The 24733-nt window shown below is 39.2% G+C and overlaps 1 protein-coding gene across 1 annotated transcript; it reads right to left on the reverse strand.

Moving 5' to 3' along the window:
* LOC115910020 (BPI fold-containing family C protein-like) lies at positions 1–24686 on the reverse strand. The gene is given in 18 exon segments (XM_030959799.1): positions 1–63; positions 364–440; positions 1464–1530; positions 2418–2460; positions 3874–3941; positions 4581–4744; positions 5695–5752; positions 6738–6904; positions 8424–8522; positions 10007–10067; positions 10151–10217; positions 10923–11018; positions 11020–11076; positions 12986–13117; positions 14140–14145; positions 14978–15085; positions 17357–17484; positions 24603–24686. Coding segments are annotated over 18 exon segments (1545 nt in total).
* Positions 24687–24733: the final 47 nt, after the last annotated feature.

A 24733-nucleotide genomic window follows, 5' to 3' on the forward strand; every position in this document is an offset into this window, starting at 1 on the left:
TCAGCAGTGGCTGTGAAGGTCCTCCTCACCTTCTAGTTGATAGCGAACATCAGTGCAAATAACCTTTAATTAGATTACTCTAATTAAAGAAAAAACATATAAAATGTGTTTTACCCACCCTAAATTCAGGTAGGTATATTCAGGTACAGTACTCTGGGACTTGTTCCCATGGTAAGACCTTTAGCAGGGCAGGAGGCAAGAGTGGCTTTGTGCCTCCTGAACTTTAGTTAACTTTAGGGTAGGAATGGGCTCTGATGTAGGTTAATACAACTCTCCAAAAGATCTGCCCACCACTGGAAAATGCACCCATTCACAGGCCTGAAACAGCAGCAATATTCTATATGAGGAAATTTGGATTCTCACCTGATTAATTTTTATTACAGATCCAGTAAGGCTAGTGTGGGTGAAATTAAGAAGAGGAAATCCTTTCCCTAGTTTATCTTCAAAAGGGACAAATATAAATACATTTGACAGTAATAATAAAATGCACTTCAGAAGCATCTTTCTCAAGGAACTCAATTTGTTTGCAATTTCCCTTTAATTAGCTGTCATGTCTCTCAAAGGAGCTATTATTCATATGTACAAAAAAGGCAAAAAACCATGCAAAAAAGTTGCATATAAACCTCTTTTCAATCTCTCAGCTGTCTGACACTGGGATCTGCCTGCCTTTGTTCCTCATCTGGTATCTCCCCCTCAAAATCTGGTTCTGCTGTTTTCCATTCTGACTTATTGTCCATCTTTATTTTCTTCTCTACTTGATCCTCTCAGCCTGTGGGTTCCTCTTATTCTCATCTATTCCTATTTTCCTGAATCAAGCCCCAGCTTTTTTCTTATTTGTTTCTCTAAACATCTTACTTTTGATTCCCACCCTTTCATTCTCTTTCTTTTCTTCTCATTGATAGCTCATCTTTTTCCTCAGTAGTCTTCTCACCTCTGTTCACTTCAGAGGCACCTTCTGTACCCTCCCACCTGCTTCTCTCTGCCATCACCCCCTTGTTCCTTGTCCCTTATTCCCTGTATCCCACAGAGTTGATTTTCTACTGTGTCCTGCCTGTGGCAGCAGGAGAAGCACAAAGGCAGAGGGAGCTGATAGAGATGTTCCCCTGAAGCCCAAAGATGCAAGTGTGCTCTGCACTTCCTCAGTTTGGGCCATTCTCTGGTCATGGCTTGACTCCGTCAGGACAAGACTCAAGCCAGTCTCAGCTCTGCTGCCACACTGTATTCAGTGAAAATGGAACCCTAGCCCCGTGTTTGAAAGGGAGCAAACACTTACTCTGTGCCAGCCCCTGATCCATATGGCTGAATGACCAGGATCGAAGTCCAGCACAAAGTAAACCTGTCCAGCTGTCGCCAAATGGAAAGAAAACCTCCCATAACAGAGTCTTTAAAGCTGGGCACTCCCTTTTATGGTTTCAGTCTTGCTTTCCAGCCAGCTATGCTTAGGAACTGGCTACAGTCCTTACCTTTGATTGCTGGAATCACTATTCTTTGTAAAGCATAAGACAGAAAATTCTCCACCAGTGACTTCTGCTGTGACGGAAAAAGCACATTTGCTGATTAGTGCCTGATGTCTATGAGATTGTAGCTTGATGAGGAAAATGGAGGGCTAGGACCAAAGTGACAAGCAAAACGATCAGAGCAGAGCTTGACAGAGAAAATGTCAGGCAAAAAAATATTTATTTTGGTTTAAGTTGCAGCTGAACAATGCAAAATATACATGGCAAAGAGGTGTCCATGTTTCTTGCAATGAATTAAATTGAAGGATTTTTTTCTTTATGTTAAGTACCTGCGATGAATCTTAACTTTAGGAATGAAATATGCTAAACCTCATTTCAGCTGGCAGGACTCAGTTCTCAGAAGTGAACTGCTCTCTGGATGGAAGAACCGTCCTGTGCTTATGCTCTGTCTTAATGCCACTGTGATTAGGGTCTTTCTACCTTTACTTAAAGATGTGGGTTGGACTGAGTTGCTGTAGAGTCTCACTGAGAATTTCCAAGTCTACAGTGAGTGATCAAAATAGTGGCATTGTGGTTTTTTTATTCCCCTTTTAAACTCCTGTTTTTGTTGTATTTGGTTGAAGTGATTTAAGATCATTCCTGAAATGGAATTTAAGCCTGATTTTGTATTCACTCCAACTACTACACCTACTCCATCCAGCTGTGAATTCTGTCTGAAGCTAGGCAGACTATATAACATTTTGAGCCTCTGATGAGGAAAAAACCCCAACACTCTCAGAGATATCTCCTCTTCCTGAAAAGAAAAAGAAAAGCAGAGAATATAGGGTTTCAAAACACAAAGAGCGGCAGCAGATGATATCCCAAGACAGACCAACAATTGTTCACAATAGGTTCAGAAGAATTTCTTTTGTCTCTGAAGGGCTCAGCTACCTTTCCTAGGCACTCAAACTATAAACTTACGTCAGGGAAACCAAGACTGGAGTGCTGAAGGGAAAACTGGAACCTGAAGTAAGAAAAAGTAAAAGAAGAGGATTCACTAGAGGCACAAGTTATGCACACTGCTTGAAGATTCATTTGTGGAAATTCATACTTATTTCACGCTGATCCACACATTTAACTTTGACAAAGGCTCTTCAATTCCCAACAACTTTTAACTAAAACTGGCACAACTAAAAATGAGTTCTAGAATCATCAGGCTCTTTCTGATACTAATCTCCTCCTATGGTCATGTGTAGTCCAGTGCTGTGACCACAAGACTTGGGAAATCAAATTTTTCTGGAATAGTAATTTCCTGGAATGGCTGAACTATACCTTTGTCAAATATTCATTATGATTTGAATAAACTCATACCCATTTCTAACTATTATGATTTGCTAACTTTTCCCACTGGTGCCTGTAATGAATCCTTGGTTCACTGTACACATATTCCTGGGGAAAAACAAAGTTTTGAAGAACAGAAGAACACATTTTTGTGTCAAAAGCTCTAAGTGAGCAGCACCATTACTTCTTAAACTTATACTGACAGGCTCTGATCATTCTAAGTCCTCTTTTCCTGTTAAAAGGTCCAGTGACTAAAACTAAGAAAAGACTGCTCACATTTTTCTTTAATGAAATTATAATAAATTAAAAATTGTTATAAGTTCTGGAATTCTAACTCACCTTGATGTATAGAGCTAACATGAAGAAACACTGATGTGGGCTACTTTTCTGAAAGTCTTTGCTTCTACCCATCATGTGCATTTATGGAGAAAGGGGCTGTAAACCCAGCCCTAGTTGAAGTGTGGATAAAATGTGTTGTAAGACAGCTGAGAACAAGCACAGCTGCAGGTAACCACAAAACCAGCAAGACCTAAGTGAAATCTAAAATGCTCTGAGCTTTGATTCAAACTACAGACACCTTTCTAGTCTCATTTGTTTGATGACTTGCTGCTGCAGTGTGTGCTATGTAGTCTCACTTTTCCCTGCCCCTCTCGTGAAGGCATATGGAGAACTATAGGGACAGTGGTCCAGTGCAGAGTTTGCACTCCAGCACTTCTGTTTATGATGCTCAGACTTTGCAGCAACATTCAGAAGGTTTTGAGTAAACTACTGAACTTGATTCTCCAAAACCAACATAGACTGAAACAGATGCCTTCAAGATAACCAATAAATTGAACATTGTCATTTGGAAAGATATTTAAGCTACAGAAAGGGGGAACATTATGGGGCACAAGAGACATGGTTGTTCCACAATATTATTATATTTCATGTCCAAATTTAGACTAACCAGTTGAAAGTACCTTGGAGCTCCTATGAGAAAGAAGGTAACTAATATTCTTTTTCTCATGGTGAAACAAGCATTGTCAGCCTGACACAAGTTCTATTGTATCCTAATGTAGGGATAATATATGCTTCTTTCTGAATTTTTCTTGGTTACCTCTTCAGAAGTAATGAGATAATCAACTTCTGTTTGCTTATAGTCAAATTGGCTCTGGTACTGGCTGTCTGCAGGGAAAAAAACAAAGCAGTCTTCTGTGACTGTACACACAGATAGATACTGTCTTAGATACAGGCACAAATGCAGTTGCTTTTGTGATTGGAAACACATTGTCTAAACTTTTTGTTTAGATATGTGGTCAATATATATAGATTGTGAAATCTTTTGTGAATTTGCTGTTTTCTGCCAGCAAGTGGGATTGAGTGAACAGAGTGATAACACTGCCCTGATTGCCTCTTTATCATAAGGATCATTTAAGTCCTCGCATGGCTGACATAACTGGTTCACTTGCAATCTAATGAAAAGACGTCTGGGGACACCCTGAACTATTTCATGACACAAAGGTTGGGAACACTGGGGATCAGACAGTAACATTTTTATATGTTACAATTTATTATTGAATAGTTACTCAACCTCCCACATGGAGAAAAGGGCTCTCTGCACCTGCCTGTTAAATTTATTAAATTTTACAATGCGTGGTGTGTGTTTTCTTCCTGTGAAATGCAACACAACAGTGTGCACATTTGTGGCAGAGCATTATATGCTATTTTATGCTAATCTCTAAGATTTTCAAAGGACCAGGAAGGTTAGTGTGTGATTTGTTCAGCCCCAGCACTGAACGTTATCTTCTAGCTCCTTTTACTTACTAGATTCCCTGCAAAGCTGTACTGGGTGGTTGAATTTGGCAGAACAGAAAACACTTCTACACAGCCAGTGATCTGTAGGACACATCTGCCTGCGTTTAAACTGACTGCAGGAGGTGATTGAACCTGCTCAGATTGCTTGGAGTTACACGGCAGCGGGCCCAGTGCTGCTGAGGCTGGTGGCTACAAGAGGAAGAAACTGTTGAGGCCAGAGTTAAGCTTTTCTCAAGCTACAGTTCCTATACCTGCATCATAATCAGGTGCTATTCACCAATTCTCTTGTAATTAATCAGTATTAAAAAAGCTTCATTTTCATTACACCAACTGAAGTGACAAAATTAGCATTTCATATACTCTGAGTCTCAGAGATGATAAAGCAAATGATGAAGTTTTAAACTCACTGATACTGAATGTATATAGAGAAACAATTTAGAGGCTATTCCTGAAAAACATATTTTAAGAGAAAGAGATTAGTATGCTAAATAAGTGAAGGAAATGAGTTATTCCAGTTAAAAAAAAATTAATCACCTTAACAATATAAAGAAATTGGAAAAGTTGACAGCCTTTCAAAACAGCCAAGCTTTTGAAAAGCTTGGGAAACTCCTAGAGAATGAAGCTTCCATTTGCCATGCAGATTCTGAATTTCATAATCTTATAGCAAATATTGCCATATTTTAAAGCATTTCATAGTATCTTAATTTCTTGCATCACATTTAGAGATTCATGACTATTATTTCCCATTGTATATAACCTCCAGGAGTCAGAAATCAGGAATCTTTGCAAAGAGAAGTCAGGCTAACAATAGCAGAGATACCATTACTTTGGAGAGGAATGAAAGGAGAGTGACCTGACAGATGGCTACCACTTATTCTTTTTAACTGTTTCAAAGACTGAGAGAAAATCTACCCCTCAGAGGAGTAGAGAATGACTAAAGTGTAGTATGATATAGTTAGGAAGAGTTATCATGGGGTAGACATGTAAGTTTGAATTTTGCACTAAAAATAGACCAGTTTTCTTGTCTCCTCCCAGCTTTTGCAAATGAGCTAGCACACAGATAATATCCATAGAAAACATTAGAAACTGCTTTTTCTTAAAAGATCTGTACAAATAAAAGTACTCACCTCAGAAATAAAACGTCTGAGTAGGGAAGTGCTTAGACTAAAAGTGCTATTAAGCTCTAAACAAAATAAATTAGATAATTTATATTTAATATAAATTTAATATCATTTAATATCAGCTTGAAAATTAGGTTTTCCTTGGGGAAAAAAAAAACCCAACACATCCTGCTTATTTTAGTTTTAGATAATCCATGTTTTGATTTAGTATTTTCTTGCCCCAGAATGATTTCTAAGGAACCCACAGTGCTCTTTGGGACAGAAGAGAGAGATTTCTCATGGACTTGATTCAGGAGCATATATCAGTAAACAAGCATTATTCTTTGAAAGAACAGACATGACTTCTGCCTCTAAGACTTTCTCAGATGAAATACACTGAGTATGTCAGAGGCAAGGACTCAAAAATCTCATTTGCCTTTTTGCTGCTTACCACTGTGATGATGTTTACTAGTACCATTTGTGTCACCAGTTTTCATGAAGACCCTCTTAGCATTGGTACAGTTAGCAAAACTTATTGGAAATTCTGACTACAAATGCCATTGTGGAAACTGGCATTTCTGAGAGGTCCTGTATGTTCTTCAACCACAGAGGGAAGTTTTGTTTGCTTGTACCTGCTGCTTGCTTCTTTCTGCTGCTCTCTTAAGTCTGAGGATTTATTCTAGTTTCTCAATATAACCAATACATTTATCATGGGCCACTGTGCAGCAGACTGGGGCTTCAGTACACTTCTTGTCTTGCCCTTTTCTATGTGGAATCCATGCTGAGAAAAGCTTTTTTAGATTCCTTTTGCCACTCCTGGCACACCAACTTTGTGATGCTCATTCTGTCATTCTTTGCCTAGAGCTGCCAAGAAGTTCAGTCTGAAGTCTGAGAGGGACTTTGACTACTTTGAATTATGACAAACTGAATGTCATGAATCTCTCTTACAAGTGTTATAAGTAGGACCCAAATCTATGTGAAATGGGAGACATAAGGTGTTAGTCTTCTTTGCTGACTATCCATCTTGCTAATATTTGTAATTCTATTACAAGCAAATCATACTCACCTCTTTGGAGATAGTGATGTTAAAGGACCCTGCTCTGTAGTGAGCCAGTGAAGCAGACATAAGAAAATAATTAGAGACTCTCAGATATATCATGGAATCACCCTGGTTTGGGAGAGCAAATGGAGCTGGCACAAAGGGAGGGTCTGTGTGATTTCCTACTGGATAGACTATGCCTTGCAAAAAGTCATTATCAAATATTTCTAGTTGAAACATTTTAGTATGTTAGAATGCATTAGCAGCGGTTGAACAGAAAGATTTTTTCCTAGTCTGAAGAAAAGCTTGACATTAAGGAAACCTTGAACTAAGCAAATAAGTTTGTGTTATGCCCTAAAAATCAGCAAATTATGGCTCTTAAAAGAAAAAAACAGTAATCAAAGAAAATCTGGGTGCCATGCTTTCAAAGTTTTAATTTGAGCATTCAAGTGAGTATTCTGAACAGCAGCTACAAGACACACACAAAAAATAATTCTCTACACCACAGTTTTCTTTCTCTTGTAACGAAGACACCTTTTAAAATTTAATGCTGAGAGTGGCATTTCAGGAAAATCTTCAGGCACTCCTGAAAAGCATTGGAAGTTGCTTAGGACAGGGACACAAAAGAACCTTTTATATCAGCTAACACTTAGTCCTGGCCCAGCTGCCAATCCTCCCAGACCTATTTTGGGTGCTGCACAGGTAGGGGACCTTGGTTCAGGTATGCTAAGAAAATAAATATTAAAATGTGAGAGGGTATGAGGCCACGAAATTAAAGAGTAATACAGACAGTAGATAGTGTAGTTACTGACACTGTGAATGTTAGTAGCTGGAAGATTCAATAGGAAAAACACTGGCATGGAAAGGTATAAAACCCTAAGAAAAAAAGCTGGAAGTTGGAAGAAGACAATTTATAACCATCAAGAACCAGCCTGTTCCAATAAGCACTGAATAACTTCCTTGACTGACTTAGAAAAGTCATCCTGTGTCCCACTGTGATGCCCATATATGAAAGCTTAGCCTATGAACTCAATATAGTGACAGTAGCTGATAAGCAATTGCTTAGTTCTTTAAAGCTGCGTATATCCTGCTTGCAAAGTTTTTTGTGCGTGGTAAGAGTTGCTTGAACAAAATCAGCTCTGGCACATTTTTCTTAACTGAAGTCTGTTCTGAGAGCCATGGGGATGCTCTGAATTACAAGGACTGTTAAAACTGCTGGAAAAACTGGGTGTTGCTGAGATAACTCCTGCAACAAAGGTGGAAAGTAGATAAGAACTGTTATGTGCTGCTCAATGACTGTCTGAGAGGAGCCTTCTTTCTGGGTGTGACCTGTATTTATACAAGAAGCTGAATCATCTCAAAACAACCAGCTTTGGACTGCAATCACTTTGGGAACCATCACAGATTATGTATCACTGCTAACAGGTGAAGACCAAGCAGGAGTACAAGAGCTGTGTATCTAAAGAACACTTTTAAGCTGTTTGTGAGGCACCCCTGAAGGGCTTCAACTCTGAAATAATTTAATTATAAATAATAGCTTTGGTTAATTAACAAATGCTGGTTTCCAAAATAACTCTTGACCAAAATTCCCAAAATGTCTTATTGCTTTTCTAAGTAAATATTGGAGAGGCTGAGTAAGACTGTAGTGAAAGAAATTTAATCAACTCAAAAGATAATCAGAAAAGTCTTAGAAAGCACACTGATATTAAAGACAAATAACCTTCAAATACAGGTTAATGTGTGATTTGGAGACTGCTGGAGAACTAACCAGAGAACAGTCTACTTGTGCAAAGGTGTCAATCTGGCTTAAAACTAGAAGAATAATAGACAAAATCAAAACAGATGCTAATTAAAAACCACATTACAAACAGTTATTACTTAGTTAAAGCAAAGGCATTTTAGCAGTGATGAATCTGAAGAATAATGCTGGGAGATGGAAGAAGAAAAACATGGAAATTATTATAAGGGAAAGAGCGAAAGTATTCCTTTTGGAAAAGCCACTGATTCCTCCTGGTTTAGGCCTTGTTCTCCTGCTGTTCACAACTGAATACACTTTGCAGAAGTCTCTCCCATGCAGTGAAAAATCCAGGGCAGAGTCACGGTTTTTTCTACATGTTTGCACAAGAGAACTAAACTCTCCTACATGTTTGCACAAGAGAACTAAACTCTCCTACATGAAGTTAGTGAAATACTGCTAAAGAGGATTAAATCCTTTGGAAGAAGACGTTAGCACATTTTCCTGCCTATCAGTGTTGAAGAAAGGGACTTTTCTCACATAGAGAGTGCTTCATTATCAATACGATTGAAGACTTTTTCTGAAAGGTGCTGGATGCAGCCTCAGTCTGTTACTTTTGATTGGACTGTGCGGTCTGTTTATAGTGTATAAAAATCAGACGGCTTCAAAGAGAAATGGGGAATTCACACAGAGATTATGAACTTCTCAATATGAATATGAATGTGACAGCACAGCTCAGAGTGCCCTGGAACCTGAAGTGTTTAATTATGTGCTACATAAGAAAATTGTCTTGATGACCATGATTTTCAGTAATATTTGCCACTGCTTGGCACATGGAAGGTATAGGTCATTTTAAGAAAAATAAATGTCTACTTACTCTGCTTATGAATAACAGAGCAGATAATAGAAATACCCACAATGAACAGTGAAGAATGGGAACAAACTATGACTTGAATTATATTACTTACAGGAATTTAAATAATTTGAGTTGAGAAAAAAACCAAATGTTTTCAATCTTGAGGGGAAAAACCCTAACAAGAACAATAATAAAAAGCTGTGGCATTGACTATAGTAGTGAAAATCTTATATCCTTTTTGAATATATATAACTATTGTATTCATGTCTCTGCAAGAATGACACAGGTATAGTTACTGGTGGAAAAGAAACAAGCTCTGTGCAACACGGTCTGCCTGCAGCATCTCGTTACCTCACTGAACACAAGTCTTATGTCCACACACCAAAAGCATAAAGGATCAGCAGGAAAATGCTCATCTCCAAAATCTAAAGAAATTACACAGTCAGTTACAACAGACTGAAAGATTGCAGGTGACTTCCTATGGCTACAGAAGAAATCTGAATATTGTACATAAGATGCATGCAAGAGATTTCTAGGGTGCAGTATGGAGTATGTTAAGATACAGAACAGTGGCTGCATTTTTCTTCCTTTCCTTTTTTTTTTTTTTGTACCATGAACATGGGAATAGTTTGGCATCTAATAAAAATGGCTACAATTTGAGCACTATGAAAATTACTTAACAAAAAACTGCTATCACCAACTCACCCTTATGCTTTCTAAGCAGTGCATCCATCAATTTGGTTTTGTATTTAATATTTAGACATAGCTATATGAAAAGAGAGACAAGTCAGAAATGTAGGGCCTGTGTTTTAACTCCTCCCTTTGCTAACTGAAACCATCTTTGCAAACTTACATTTTATCCAATTTGGTGTGAATGGGCTTATCAAGATAACCAGACAGAAAGCAGTAGATCCAGCTGGAGGAAAGGAAAGGGACACAGTGACTTTCTTACCATGGACTGCCATATTTGAAATATAAACTCTATCAGACTGGAACATGAATGTCATTTATATTAATGAGAAGCAATTATAGCAATATGGTACACTGAACAGTTGACTGTTTCTATTAATTTGAGAGTCTCAGACAAATCTAGGGGGTCAGAGTCTCAGAAGGGCTATACAGAAGGCAATCTGCAAAGTTGTGAATGTTAATTTATAAATGATGCTCAATTAGCCACATTTTGTCTTAGAAAAAAAATTCTAGAAAATCATAGTAAGAACTGTAAGCATTGTTTCATATTCTCTTTTGAAAGCTGTATTTATAAATTGTAGGTCAGCTTGTCAAAAAGCTTAATCAATCTAGATGCCTTTTATACCTGCAACCTTCCATTTGCAACCTTGTCCTCTCTAATATGGTCAAATGTCAGTGCTTTCATGTGCAGTAGGTCTAGTCAGCTCATTTGCTAGCACATGCAGGAAGAAATGTAAATTAACTGCATTTCACACACTCAATAAAGGAGTCCAGTTTTGAAAACAGATCCTTACAAATCTCTTTTCAGAGCTTTCAGTAGTTAATCACATCCTGTAGCTGCATCCTTAGAAATCAAAATTTGAAAAGTGTCCCTTTATGGTACAAACAGTGCTACTTCCCATAGAATAATTAGAAAGTTTGCTGTACATACCTAGATCCTCCACATGACTTGACTTTAACACTACCAATGCTCAACTGGCAACTGTGTAGCAACGTGGACAAGTGGCCTGTGCTATCCCGTGACACTGAAGATAACTACAATTAACAGTCCTGAGATGAACACAGCAATTTCTCCTTGGTCTTTGCTGCTTGGAGAAAAAAAGCCAAACTCAGTCAAGAAAACATCTGCTGTAAGGGAACTATTTAAGAAATGGCCTGTAAATCAAATGTGAAAGGACTTCTTGCTTCTATTATCTAGAATGAAGAATGGGTTTCCAAGGGATTGAAGTATTTTAGGGACATGCCTGGTATCCAAAAACAGATTATATGCAAAGGTTTCCAGGACATGAATTTTCAGTGCAGGATTTGACAAGTTTACAAAAATGTCACAATTTCACAGAAATACAGGACATTCCAGTTTTTCATGACAAATCAACCTAAAGGTCTCTGGGACTGCAACAGCAGAAGCCAGATAGCTCATAAATATATAACTCGAGTTTTATCAGCGCTTTAATTGTTCCACTTTGCTCTTTCCTGTAAGAAAATTTTCAATGACTCCTTTAGATCTTTACATTACTCCATTTTTTTTTGTTCACCCCAAACCCATTCATTCTCCTTTCTAAGAGAGAAATCTTTCTAAAATCCCTACTAAGATATCAAGAGAAATCTCTTTAAACCTGAGTTCCAGCAAATTTAGGTACTAGGACTATGGTTACGTGTTGCAAAAGCTGTAGACCAACCAAGTAGGATAGAGAGTTGAATGGTTGTTAGAATATTCTTATAAACCTCATTTACCGTAATAGAACTGACACTGAAAGCATCACTTTTCACCTTTTCATCTTGATTGCTTGGGTTTTCTTCTCTCAGGCATTACTACAGTGGTGGCACAATGCTATAGAGAAAGAACCCTGTCCAAGAGAAAGTTCAAACCATGAGTCTCTCCACTTTCCTTTTAATTTTTTTTAGGCAACGCAAAATTCCTGGAAAAAGAAGCTGTGATCCTAAAAGGTTAATTTTTACCCTAGACTGCCCCTAAACAAACCAGTGTCTAGTATTGCCAGTCACAATATTTTGCAAGTCCCTCCTATCACTGTTACTATATTAAACCTCCCCTTTTCAGCTCATGTATGTTTTTCTTCACAATAGTGATGTAACAGAAGAAAAAACAGAGAGGCTGGAGGAACAGTGACAGCAGTTCCCAGCCACCAGTCTCACTGAGACAGAATGTAGAACTGCATGTCCATGCTCCTTTGGAATCAGGATGTGCTGTGCTGTGAAATTCTGCAGCCTGGTGATCCATCTTGCTGTGCTATCTGGCTCACAGTAGAGCAATGCCTACTGTTACCAGCTGCTCCATTAACCCAAACTGTAGAGATTAGCACCTTGCAAACTTTTCTGATATTCCAGAAGTTTTAGCCCTCCCCACTCCCAAGAAAAGCTATACTGTTTAATACCATTGTATTAAAATTGTATTGCAAGAATACTGAAATAAGTGTAAAAATCAGTGTGTAATCATGTCATTACAGACAATCTTACACTGCACAGGCTTATGAAGCTAAGTCAGTTTTCCATAGCAACCCAATTTCTGGAGTTTCTGAAGTTGTGAATGTTTGGCATTCTGACAGTGCCCTTCCTTTATTAGGAGCTCTTTGGAAGGCAATATACACTGTACTAGCACATAGCCAATTAGCTATGAGCTAATTAGCTATAGAGTCGACCTTCCAGCTATATGATACAAAGAAAATAACAAATGTGGCCACTGTAATCTCTGAGGTCCTGAATATTCATGCAATGCCTGGACAAACTGAGCATGCTAACAAATGTCTGAACTAATACTTCCCAAAGAGACCTCTGGGGTAAAATAATTAAAAAAACCCCACAAAACAACATTAATTGTCAGGGGATGTTTCCTTCTTAAGAAGTTTATTCAAATAGATTATTGTTGGATTGTAGTTAAATGCTAAAGTATATCTGACCTGAAAAATAATTTCCCAGTATATTTCTTAGTTTCATTTGCAATCCTTCTCCCAGAGCCCTCCTACCTGCATTCTGTACAAAACTTCCAGTAGCCATGTGTGTATTCTCCAGTCTGCACTGATTGTAGCAGAAGCCTGTGCCACTGACAGATAAATGCCAGGGCCAGGAATAAAGGAAGCAGAAGTTTCTGGGAAATCTACAGCATTAATTCTGTGCCCACAGAATACAGAAAGGGGCATTATTAGACTGCATGTCAAAAGACTATGAAGGACCTCTGATCACTTAAAACCCTTTTGGTATAAAAGGCAAAGTCTATGCTTCAGTAAAAGCATTTCTTAGAAATAACTGACCCATGTATATTTTAGGAAAGAAAGACACTTGTACATTATAACTCATAGCATCATTGGAAAAAGAATCCTTGATATTTAGCCAGGGTGGGTTTTTTGGTTTGTTTTTGTTTTGTTTTTATTTCTTTTGTTTTTTGTTTTTTGGGGTCTTTTTTTGTGGGTGTGTGTGGGGAGTTTGTTTTCGGTTTTTTTTTTCTTTTTGTAACAAAAACTTTACTTGAGAGAAGAATGAACTCTTTAAAGAGAAATCTTCTTGCCAGGCAAAGAATAAATCCATGTTTAATCTCAGATACTACATTTATAAATAAATCCAGGTTGTCCAAATGCTAGCGTTTGCAGAAGACAACCAAAGTTTTTGTTCTCCCATTCTGCTTCCTTGCCTAAACAAAGGGCTCTGGAGAGGATCCATTTTTCTCAATTAAATCTTACTTGAGTATTTCCCTGCCAGAACAAATATTTCTGAAATTCAAGGATATTGTCTTGCAAATGAGTGTGTTGAACTGAGCTGAACATTGTAAAGATATCACATGTCATCTAATCATGCAGTGTACATTCCTCATTGTTCCCTGCTATCTGGCAGAGCTATCTGAAACAATTGCCTTTAATCTGTTTTCCCTGGGGCAGAAGGCACCAGCTACTTTTAGTTAAAATGACCATAACTTTCCAATAACATCTCAGGCATGCCTGATACCTTTAGGTATCTTTTTGCTGTGAGCTAAAACCAGATTATATACCGGGAAGACTGCCAATTTCAAGAACTATCGTTGGGAGAATGAATTGGGATTTTGAAAATCATGCAATAATTTAGATTGAAATTGGACTTCAGGAGATGTTTCTGGTTCAACCTCCTAATCAAAGATGAAACAACTCAGAGACTCTGCCCACCTGAGTCTTGAACTCATTCAGGAATGCAGACTCCCCAACATTTTCAGCCCTTGTTCTGGTGCTCCCTAGAATGTTTTCCTAACTGCAGTACTTTTCTTGATGTGATTGACTTATGCCTTTTGCTCATCATTGTTTCAGTGTGTACCTTTTGGAAGAATCTGGCTCCATGTTCTCTTGTTTTTTTGTTTATAGCCTATTGGAAGGTGGGATTGAAGGCTGTAGAAAGACCTGCTTCTATATTAGTCTCTGTATTTGGAGAACTTGTAGGAAACTCTATAAAGCCATTTTTTCTACTGGCTGCTCCTGGTACAAAGATTTTCCTCTTCAATAAACACTTGTTGAGCCCTATTCAGTTAAAATGGTAATTTATTATGTAAATTAATCCAAAAATATTCTGCACTTCCTGCCACATCAGCCAAGACACATAATCTCCTGCACACATTTTCATCTTATCCCTTTTTTGGCTTTTTTTTCATCAAACACAAACAGATCATTTTCACTGCTACAGGTCCATCATAGTAGCAGATTGTTAATAACACCATTTCTGCCCTCTTTTGCACCTATTTCTACTGCTGTATCATAGCCATGCTTACACCTGTCTTGCCCCAAACTCTGACACAAACTAGATGAAAAAAACCAGCCAAGGTTCTCCTTCAGAAGCTTTATAAAGCTCACCTCTGAGTGTAGCAGAACAAGTACTTTTAAAACCAACCATAAGCAGAGTTAGATGAACCACTAAAATTTTACACTGAACAAAACAGTGGCTGTGTAATTATTGCAATGTTGTAATGAAAAGTGGTTTCATCATAAAACTTTGAAAATTATTTCCTTTACTTACCTTGAAATGACATAGTTGATCTTAACAACTGAGAAACTCTCCTGCCCACTCCAGCTTGGGAAAGTCTCTTTCAATACTGCTTGCTTCAGGAGCTCCATCCCAATCCTCCTGCCTACAAGAGGACATAGGAAAGCATGTGCCTTGCAGATTAGATTCAGGCACCTGAAGGCCCAGATACACTGCTGAATAATTTAATCCTAATTTTTAACATAATTCTTGCAACACTCTGATTCTATGATCCTTACCTATATCACCTTCCGACTACAAATATTCCCATCTATAACTTCTCTTAAGCTCACATATAAGCCATTTAATCTAAGATCAAGACAATCTGTTAGGATCATTTTGTCCCTGAGTTGTATTTCATATTCTAGAGTTCATGTCAGGTTTCTGAACTCTTATACTCCCTTCATTCATAATGTGGGTGACCTTGGGAAACACTTGATCATAACCCTTACCTCAGATTGGCTCACATCTGTTGGATGAAAAAGCAAGTTATGATGTAGCAAGGCAACTTTTCTCTGTAGTGGTTACTTATAGAAAGTGTGACATATGCATCTGAAGTGCTGGTATGTCAAATGCAGAACTGTCTGAATTGTTGCTTGTGTACAGGAAATTGTTTGAGTTTTAAAGACAATCCTCTAAAATTATTTCTTCCAGTTTCTTTCACAGTACATGTGTTTTGCTACTGCACCTCAACCTTTACAGCCTGCTTCAGATATCTGACTTATTTCCTTACCTTCTTTCCTTCTTTAAGGAATCTACTTTCTCAAATGTTTCAATGCTATTTGTGTGTTGATAATATAAACAGACCCTACTGTAAACAAACTGCATCTTTTCATTCCAAATTCCTCGGGCCTTCCTTCTTTTTGCTCACCTTTGATTAAAACATAACTAAAACTTTAATACTGAATGATGTCCTGCTTTCCAATGTTTGTAACACAAGAGTCTTTAGCTTTTGACTTCAAAACTGCTGAATACAAAACACCTGGGTTTTTTCATTGCCAGGCTCCATAGTATTAGAAGCAAAGAACTGAAATTTGTGATAAGGTAACACTGGAATATCTTTTTATAAAATGCATGTTTTATGAGGGAGAAGTAAGTTATGATTCCCTGGGAATTCCTGTCTCCGAAGCAAAATATGGCCTCTCACTGAAATAACTTAAAGCTCTCATGACGGTCGGTGAAGGCAGACAGTGATCACAGGTGGAATTTCTCTCAAGGTTCTTGTAGCAGGCAAGAAGCACGAAGGCAGGATCTATTGCTTCAGCCTTCAATTCTCACATTAAGGGAAATGTGAGGCACCAAGATGTTCAAATATGAGAAATACCTTTGGGAGGGGTACTGTTAATCTGCTCTTACTACTAATGCAGGGGTGTGCCAACTTAGTCTGTTCATTCAGCTCTTGGAAGGCCATGCTGACTGTCACAAGAACTCCTGTGCTCACACTAAGAACCTAAAGGCATCAGAGATCCCTAGAAAGCAAAGGAGATCAATACTATTTTGGGTGATTGATGTTTGCCCTGCACTTTTCAACTCCTCAGAAGCCTTTAAAACAATGCTCATATAGCCAAATAAGTGGATTTGATCCTTGCTTTCATCTCAGTGGCATAAACCCTTTTAGTTTTCACCTCACAAGTCCATTGTTTACCTGTCAGCATATTCGGTACATAAATGACAATTAATCCTTAGCATGACCCAGTCTTTGTTGAATTTGTGCCTTGTTAACCTTTATTACTAATATTAATTCTGTAAACAACTGAAATTCTATTACATGTCCTTCACACCCATGGAGTAAGCTTTAGGTAAGCGATAGTGAAAGTTAGCATGAATAGAAAGAGTATGGAAAACATACTGTGGAAATTTTCTGTTAGGGGCAGGATTATGGCAGTCACTACATTTTTTTTTTAGAGAATAGTACATGCAGCTGTTGTCCCATGCCAAATGCAGGAGTGAGAGTCGAGGTGTGCAGCTATATGGCTGTTCCAAAATGGTAAGCTTTTTTCCCCAATTTTGTCTGCTTATCTTCAGCTAAATATTGCACTATAAGTCAGGTTTCTGACACTTTACAAAAAGAGAAATGGTATGACCATCTAATCCTGGTTCTAAGAAAGTATATAGGTATAAAGAATGTAGTAGAACCTTCTGGACTGTAGGAGAATGCAGTCATCAATAAAAAATAAATTCACACCTGGGATGCACACAAAAGAAAGGAAATAAATGAAGGAAGAGACAAAGTGTCTTCCTGGTGTGAAGTGACAAAAGAAATATATTCTCTTTCAGTATTTAAGAAGCTTGTTCCTTCATTGCACCTCTATTAAGAAACAATATTCTGTACATAGAGTGTTTATGATAAATTAACTTCTGGCAATGTTAGACATAATATAGTCCAGCCCCTTCTGAGTAATCCCCACTTTAAGACCAGGATTAGCCTCAAGACTCAAGGACAGCCAACACAGCAGGAAAAAATACCATGTCTTTAGCATCTTCTCATCCTTGTCACAGATCTATTAACAACAAGTATGATACAGACGCTTTCATAAATTATGCATACCATGAGTTGCAAAAAATCAGTATCCATTATTTCCCTCAATGAAATTTGGACAAGGATGGATAGGCAAGAGGACTTTAGTTAGTGATTTTTTTGCACAAAGCCGTCACTGTGGGAGCCAGCACAGATTTCTGATTCCTTGGATATCACTTTGGCAGGCACTAGCTGTTGGTGAGACTGAATGGTTCTGCTCCACTACTCTACCCTTTCCCCACACTCATGTCTTAGCTATTGTATTTTACCATCTGTCCTACCACCTGCAGAGTGAGCATGACAAAGCAATCCCAGTCAAGCAGGAGCAGGTCTGTCTTCCTCTAACACCACCTTCTTTTTACAGAACCTCCCTAGGATACACTGGCTTTGAGAGTTCCAAAGTTTTTCAACTGAATCTGCTGGTCTAATACAAATAAGGTAGGTCAGACACTACTACATGAGATTGACTAAATCTCAAGTAAGTCAAGGGTAAATTCAAAGCATGTGTGAGAATTACATGGTGATCACAAAGGAACAGAGAAGGGTTTCCTGGCATGAGAATGCAGTGGTGTGGTCGAGTGCAAAGCAGGCTCTGGGCCACTGTGTGGTGGGACATAACCACACAACACAGATTCACAAAAGCGGACGCAAACTGTTTCTTTCTGTGACACATCCCTACTATAAAAGTAAGGTTTCTGTGTTCAAAATTCTTGAATTGATCCTGATTTTCACTACCAATAACAGCTACTGCTCAATTTCCTAGAAATAACAATACTGTTCCTCAAGACAACTTCAATTCTTCCCAGTGCTGCCTTAGAAAATTGTTTATTAGGGACCCATAATAAATTTACACAAGACACTAGGCTTAGCACAGAGGGGAGTGGCACATCCTTTTCTAACATGTCTGGCTGTGATCATGATACCTGCCTATGTATAAAACCATGCTAATTAATTAGTAGCAACAGGTTTTGCTGGTTTCCCAGTAATTTGGAGTCTATAAAGTCATTCCTGGATTTCTAACCAGCATCATGTTGTCTTGGACAATCTTTTCCATTATCTGCTAGAAAACACATAAATGCACTTAAAACAAGCACAAACCCTCTGCTCCACCAAAAAAAAAACAACCCACCCCCCACCTTTTGTTAGACTTACTTCTGTATTGAACTTAGTACTATCAGGTCAGACTACAAATGGTTGCAAATCTATGTTCTACCTAGTACCTCACAGAAAACTGGTCTTTGGTAGATTTCCCACTATAAGACAGACAAAATGCATTATCAGTATTGCCCTGATATTGGTTCTTCGAGGAATCCTTACAAAGTTATCCCAGGACACTGTGCAAGAAAAAGTAGTCTCAGGGAAAAAAAACATTTTGAGAACATAATCCACATTGTGACAAATTTTGAAAATGTACCCTTTAATTGGTCCATTTCTAGTTCTTCCCATTTTGGTTTTCTCTATTTTAAGAACTCAAAATAAATACTTTAAGGTAGCAATGCTGTATTATGCACAACAGACTCCTGAAGTCACATACCCTACATGTTTTCCAAAAAAGTTTCCTAACTCTTCTTGCAAACATGCCACTTTCAATCCTGATTAATAAGGGTCGATTAAAAATCAATGTAAAACCAGAAAGACAGATTTTTGTATTATTAAAGGACATGTATATTTACTAGATATTTATCTAGCAGGATTGCTAGAAACATTGATGCAGATGAGATACCTCATTCCCATAGAATTTCATTCACACTGAGGGACAGAAAACAACAGTCTTGGTCATTACTGTGCTTTGGAATTGATAAGTTCTTCTTTGGGTCTTAAATGTATGTTGGGTAAGAAGCTGAAAGAAAAACTGAACTGCCATGGGAATAAAAGAAGTATCATTTCAGGCTGCTTCCTCACACCAACAAGCTGTACTTCTGCACTCCAAAGCTGATACTTTTGGTTTCATTCCCAAGCCCCCCTCAGACTCAGGATGATGGTACAAGGTCCGTCAGATGACTGAGGCAGACAGAGCTAAGCAGAAGGAACTTGTCAGCTGCCTGATAGTCTAAATGAGAGCTGCCAATTGCACTGCTGAGGACAATAGATGTCAGACAAATTGCTCTGATTTTTATCTTCAGTAACTGTGCAGTCACAGTCCAATCTGTATGTAAATAACTCTCTTAATTCTTTTGTCTTCACAAAGATTAAAGTACATTCAAGTACTCGAAATAGAGAAAAAGATTAAAAACTCCTTTGTTTCAGTTTGTGTACCTGTCTCACCCTAATGAAGTATCCTACTTACCAGAGTGTAGATACCATGTCTGGTTTCTCCTTTGTGAACAGTCTGCAAAAACTTTTAATAAAAAGTTAGGATGAAATTTGCCTAAGAACTCAGCAAGCGTCTGATGTAGAAAAAGTCACCATACTTGTCTTGTACAGGTTTAACACATCCATAAAAACACACTATCTTAAACTGACCATCCTCAGAATAGAGTATATCTGAAAAGGAATTTTGTCATTGTCTTGCCTTGGTCCGGTACAAGATTCTCCAGTCTACAACGCACAGAGTAATTTGTTTCACTTTCAAACATTTAGAAACCCCATTAGTTAACAAACACAAGACAAACAGTTCTCAAACACAATAGCAAATATAGTGTCTACCCAACCTGAAGTCTAGAAAGAGCACTTTAGTTTCCCAAGTATCTCTGCTGTTATCTCTGGGACTGGATTTTTCCATTTCTTCTTTACTCCATTCTTCCTAGTTACCCTGCAGTATACTCAAGAATCAGTATGGTTTTTGCAGCTCACTCAACAATGTCAAATCAAAAAGGACTCAATAGCCTCAGGGTTTTAACCCTTCCTACACTCTGATATTCCATATGGAAGACTGCCTCTTGAGGGAAAAGGAATATGAAGTTTATATGATTGATGAAAGAGATATATTGGTAGGAATGCTTAAAGAAAACAGCAAATTTACACAGGAGTTTGCTAAATTACATAAAGGCAGATGAACCCTCTTCCCAACTACTGGGAATACCCACAGAATAAGAAAAACTCCAGTAAGCTCCTACTCATTGTTTCCTGCATTCTGTGTAGAAAGTCATGTTATCCACTTCCCAGCTCATGAGGCAGCCATCAATCTTACTCAGTGAAATCTTCAAACAGAAATCACAGCAGGCAATGGCCAAATGGCCACCCCTGCCCCACAAGTTGTATCTGTGAGTATGTCTGGGACACTCCCCAATTTTTCAGCAGCTTTGCAAAAGCTTTGTGTCACCACAGCTTTTCCTAAGTGTGGCTTTACTACTGCTACCCTTCATAAAGGCTTTCAAGGCCTTGGAGCAGGGTTGCCAGAGAACCATTAATCTACGCCAGGCTGCAAAATAAATAGCATAGCTGCAATGCCTACACAGAATCTGCTAACAATGGATAACAATGTTGGGAGGCAGTTGTCTGATGAGCTGATGGAAAAAACCATTGTCACTGTTTGGATCCATTGAGTCAATGCTGCTGAGCTCTGTAACTGCCCTATCCTAGCACCCGAGCCAGGACTATAAGGCTCATTTTTACCAAAGTCCATTTAGCAAAACAAAAATCAGTGTCCTTGTTCTGGCTCTGCCTTGCATGCTGCCCTCATAGATAAGAACTGAGGGATAGTTCCCAAGACACAGGGAAAGAGTACACTGAGACACTGAACAGGAATGCAGCAGGCATTATTTGTCTGTCCAGATTCAGACTTGAGTCCATCATTTGCATAGGTCTGTTCTAAGCTTTCTTCTCAGCTTTTCTGCCCATAGTTTGGCTCACTCACCAGCCTCTTGTACAACCATTCTCTTCCTTTCTGGGAACTGATAGTAGCATGAGGCACACTCAGCCTAGGCAGCCACTTCCCTGGGTTCACACAAATTGCAGTCCTGTCAGATTCCCAAGAGGTGGATGCAATGATCTCCCTAAGAAAAAAAATGAGCCTCTTTTTACCACCCAGAGAAATGTGATTTCAGTCTGCTAATGAAAAGATACAAAATTCTGACTTTTGCCACTTCAAATACTTTCGCTCAGCACACAACTTCCAGCAATTTGATACCGTTAAAAATATGGAAATACAAGAAAAACCACTGAAAGTGTCTGAAGCAATCCAGCAAACTCCACGAAAACTGCTGGAAGGTGTTTTGCTCCATACAATCAAGATTTTAATCAGCAACAGAGAAGATAAGAGCCACGTGAGCAAACTCAGACACTGTTTAAGAGTAATCTGTAGACAGCCAACCTGAGATGGTGTAATGCACTCGCTGTATAGAGCATTAGCATAAAGGGCTCTAAAATATCTTCTAGCAGTAAAGCTGGCCACCAGCAAGCTGCAAGAATTTAGGAGGTTGCCTCCATTGGCTTTCATTTGAATTTCCTCCACTGGCACACTTCAATGGTGCTTTAGACTTTGGCACTTCATCTCCCAATGATACTCCAGCCTTCATACCCATCTCCTTCTCATCCCACACTTTATCACATCTTTCAGTGTGGCTCTTGTCATTCAAAATATGAGCATCGTAAGTTAATATATACACATATGTATTTATTTATACATATTATAAAATACATTATTTGTAGTGGCAAATACATGAAGAGAAATAACAGAAAAGCTCCGCTGGCTCACAGCTTTATTACCACACTCTTCTTTCAGGAAAAAAAATTTCCATGAGGTATGTAACTGAACCAAAGAGACCTTTACATTTTATAGCTCTCTTCTACCCTGGGACTTGGTCAACAGGACTCCAGCTTTACATTTCAAATTACTCAAGATCACCCACAAGGGCTATCAGTAGGGTTTTACAGCTTTGGTGAAAGAGGTTCTGTTGCCTGTGTTTCACAGTGACCATGAGGAAAAGAAACATCCTCAATAAAGTACTGTGAGTAGAGAAACCACAGTCTTCAACAAGCATTACAAGCTACTGACAAAGAGCATTCTTTTGGCACCACACTGTGTATTATCTTAATGAACTAGACTTAAAAATAATTCACTCTTTCTGACAAGAGTGAACTATGCTGAAAGTCAAAATTCCTCTGTACACAACCATTCTTTAAGCCTCTAAGCACACAGGTTTCCTGTAGTATTTTGACAAGTACCCTTCCCAGCCAGAGGTCAACTTCATATATGGCCATCGAAAGTCACCTGCCTGCAGACTGAAACAAAATTAAAATGGTGGAGAAAACCTGTAACCATCCAGTAACAGCCCCTTCTCCTAGAATGATGTGTGAAGGGAAAAAAAATGGTGGTGTTGAGTCATGTGAAATTTGCCAGACTTGAAAGCTGAGGAAAACATTTTAGCCTTTCGTCCTAATTGTTTCCTAGGAGGTTTTCCTGCTGCGTGGAAAATGTGTCTAAACTTTATATTGAGTGGAAAACGTGTCTAAACCTTATATTATAGCATGACTCATAAAGTTCAAAGGAAAAATTCACAGAATGGCAGCAAAAAAGCTCTCTTGTAACTTGATCTAGCTGGTTACCCAATAATGACTAGTCAGCTCCTGAGAAACTGAACCACCTCACGTCACACAATTGCTTCAGCTTGTGCAAGCTACAAGAAAGGTGGTTCTGCTCTTAGCAGCACGTCTGCCACAGAGCCAGTGGGGTAACAGGAGGCGGCTGCGACAGGGATAACTCTGGAGAATGAAACAGAGTAGGACATCCATGGCCAAAGGAAAACGATGATGACGTTGAGGCAGCAGCATGACACACTTCGGATTCAACCCTCCTCGAGAGAGCAAAGAATTTCTGAAAGGCACAGTGCTCCTCACATGCTCTCCTTTCTACTTCTCTGCCAGTTCCCCTCTCAGCCCCCTCTGCGGCAGCAACCCACCCTTCTGGGTTTATTCAGGATGTGTCCCCATTTGATGATGACTGTGTAAGGACTCCTTCCAAAAGGGCAGTGGCAAAGGGTGCAGCTTCTCAGGAAATCCCTTGCTGTTGGGTAAGTTACACCAAGCTGACTGTAATGAGCATCAGCTCTTCCCTTGCCCAGCGAGTGGTGCCCCAGCTCAGCTACCTCTTTCCTTTCATCACCTCCAGTGCAAGCCTCTCCTTTCCACTGAGGAATTTATTGGCATGTTGAAACCAGAGGATGGCTGCCCTTCAGTTTGAGACATTTCTGAGAACCAACTCTAAAAAGAATTGCATGAGATTGATTGGATTGCCATGTTCAGATGCATTAAGGAGATTTCACCTGCAACCCAGAACAGTTTTTTGGTTTCAAGTCTCCTTTTTCCTGCTGGGCTCCCAGGTGCTGAAAGAAGACAGCAGGGTTGTTCCTACAGGGTTAAGCAATGTGATTAGGGCCCTAATAAGCAGTTGTAGTTGGTGGTAGCTATGTAAGCTAGGTCTTATTATTTTAGTATTAAATTCCCAGAAAGGACTCCACTTTTCTTGTGTTATTCTTTGTATGGAGAAATGTGATGCAAGCCAAGTTTTATTGTTAGATAAAACCCCACGATCTGAGAATATCCATTGTTCTAAGTTAGCTCTGAATTTACTGCTTTTGAAAATTCTATGGAATGCATAAAATGAAGTGAAACCTTGAAAAAAAAATTGCTTTTTACATTATTCCCCCACTCAACATTATGCTCCTGCCAAGTGTGCATTTCCAGATAAAAGACGTGAGGAAATGCTTTTTTTTCCAAGTATGACAAGTGAAGGGGAACTAAAGCCAGTAAACTTCAGTTTGTATCACTTCATACTTTTGTCGAGATTACTGGCTCACAGGTGTTGTAGCACTACCTCTGAAGCGAAAACTTAGCAGACTGGTCTAGAAAAAACATGTTCCTTTATAATACTAAACAGTCTCGGGGGCAGCATCCTCCTTCAGCCTTTCCCTTTGAGCATTTCCACCCTCGCCCACAGTTTAACACCCAGCCAGGCTCTCTCTTGTAGCGTTGGCTACAGAACATCACCTGGCCCCATGTTACACTGAGGAGGAGCAGGGCAGCGGCCCAACCACCCTCGGCACGCGGCATCAGGCAGCCCGAGCGCAGGAGTTACTCCGCCAGTGGCTTATCCACGGCAGGGGAAGAGGCTGAGGAGGCGTGGAGCCGTTGTGACGCGCGGGAGCAGCCCCGGGCCCGCACACGCAGCAATGGCGGCTCCTGCACCGCCTGTGGGGGTGCGCGCGGGGGCGGCTCCTCCTCGCGCACAGCCGAGCGCCCAATCATCGATCGCGGCCGGGCCACAGCGCGACACGCAGAGACAGCGATCGGGG

Source organism: Camarhynchus parvulus, chromosome 1A (assembly GCF_901933205.1).
Source record: "Camarhynchus parvulus chromosome 1A, STF_HiC, whole genome shotgun sequence".
NCBI classification, from domain to species: domain Eukaryota; kingdom Metazoa; phylum Chordata; class Aves; order Passeriformes; family Thraupidae; genus Camarhynchus; species Camarhynchus parvulus.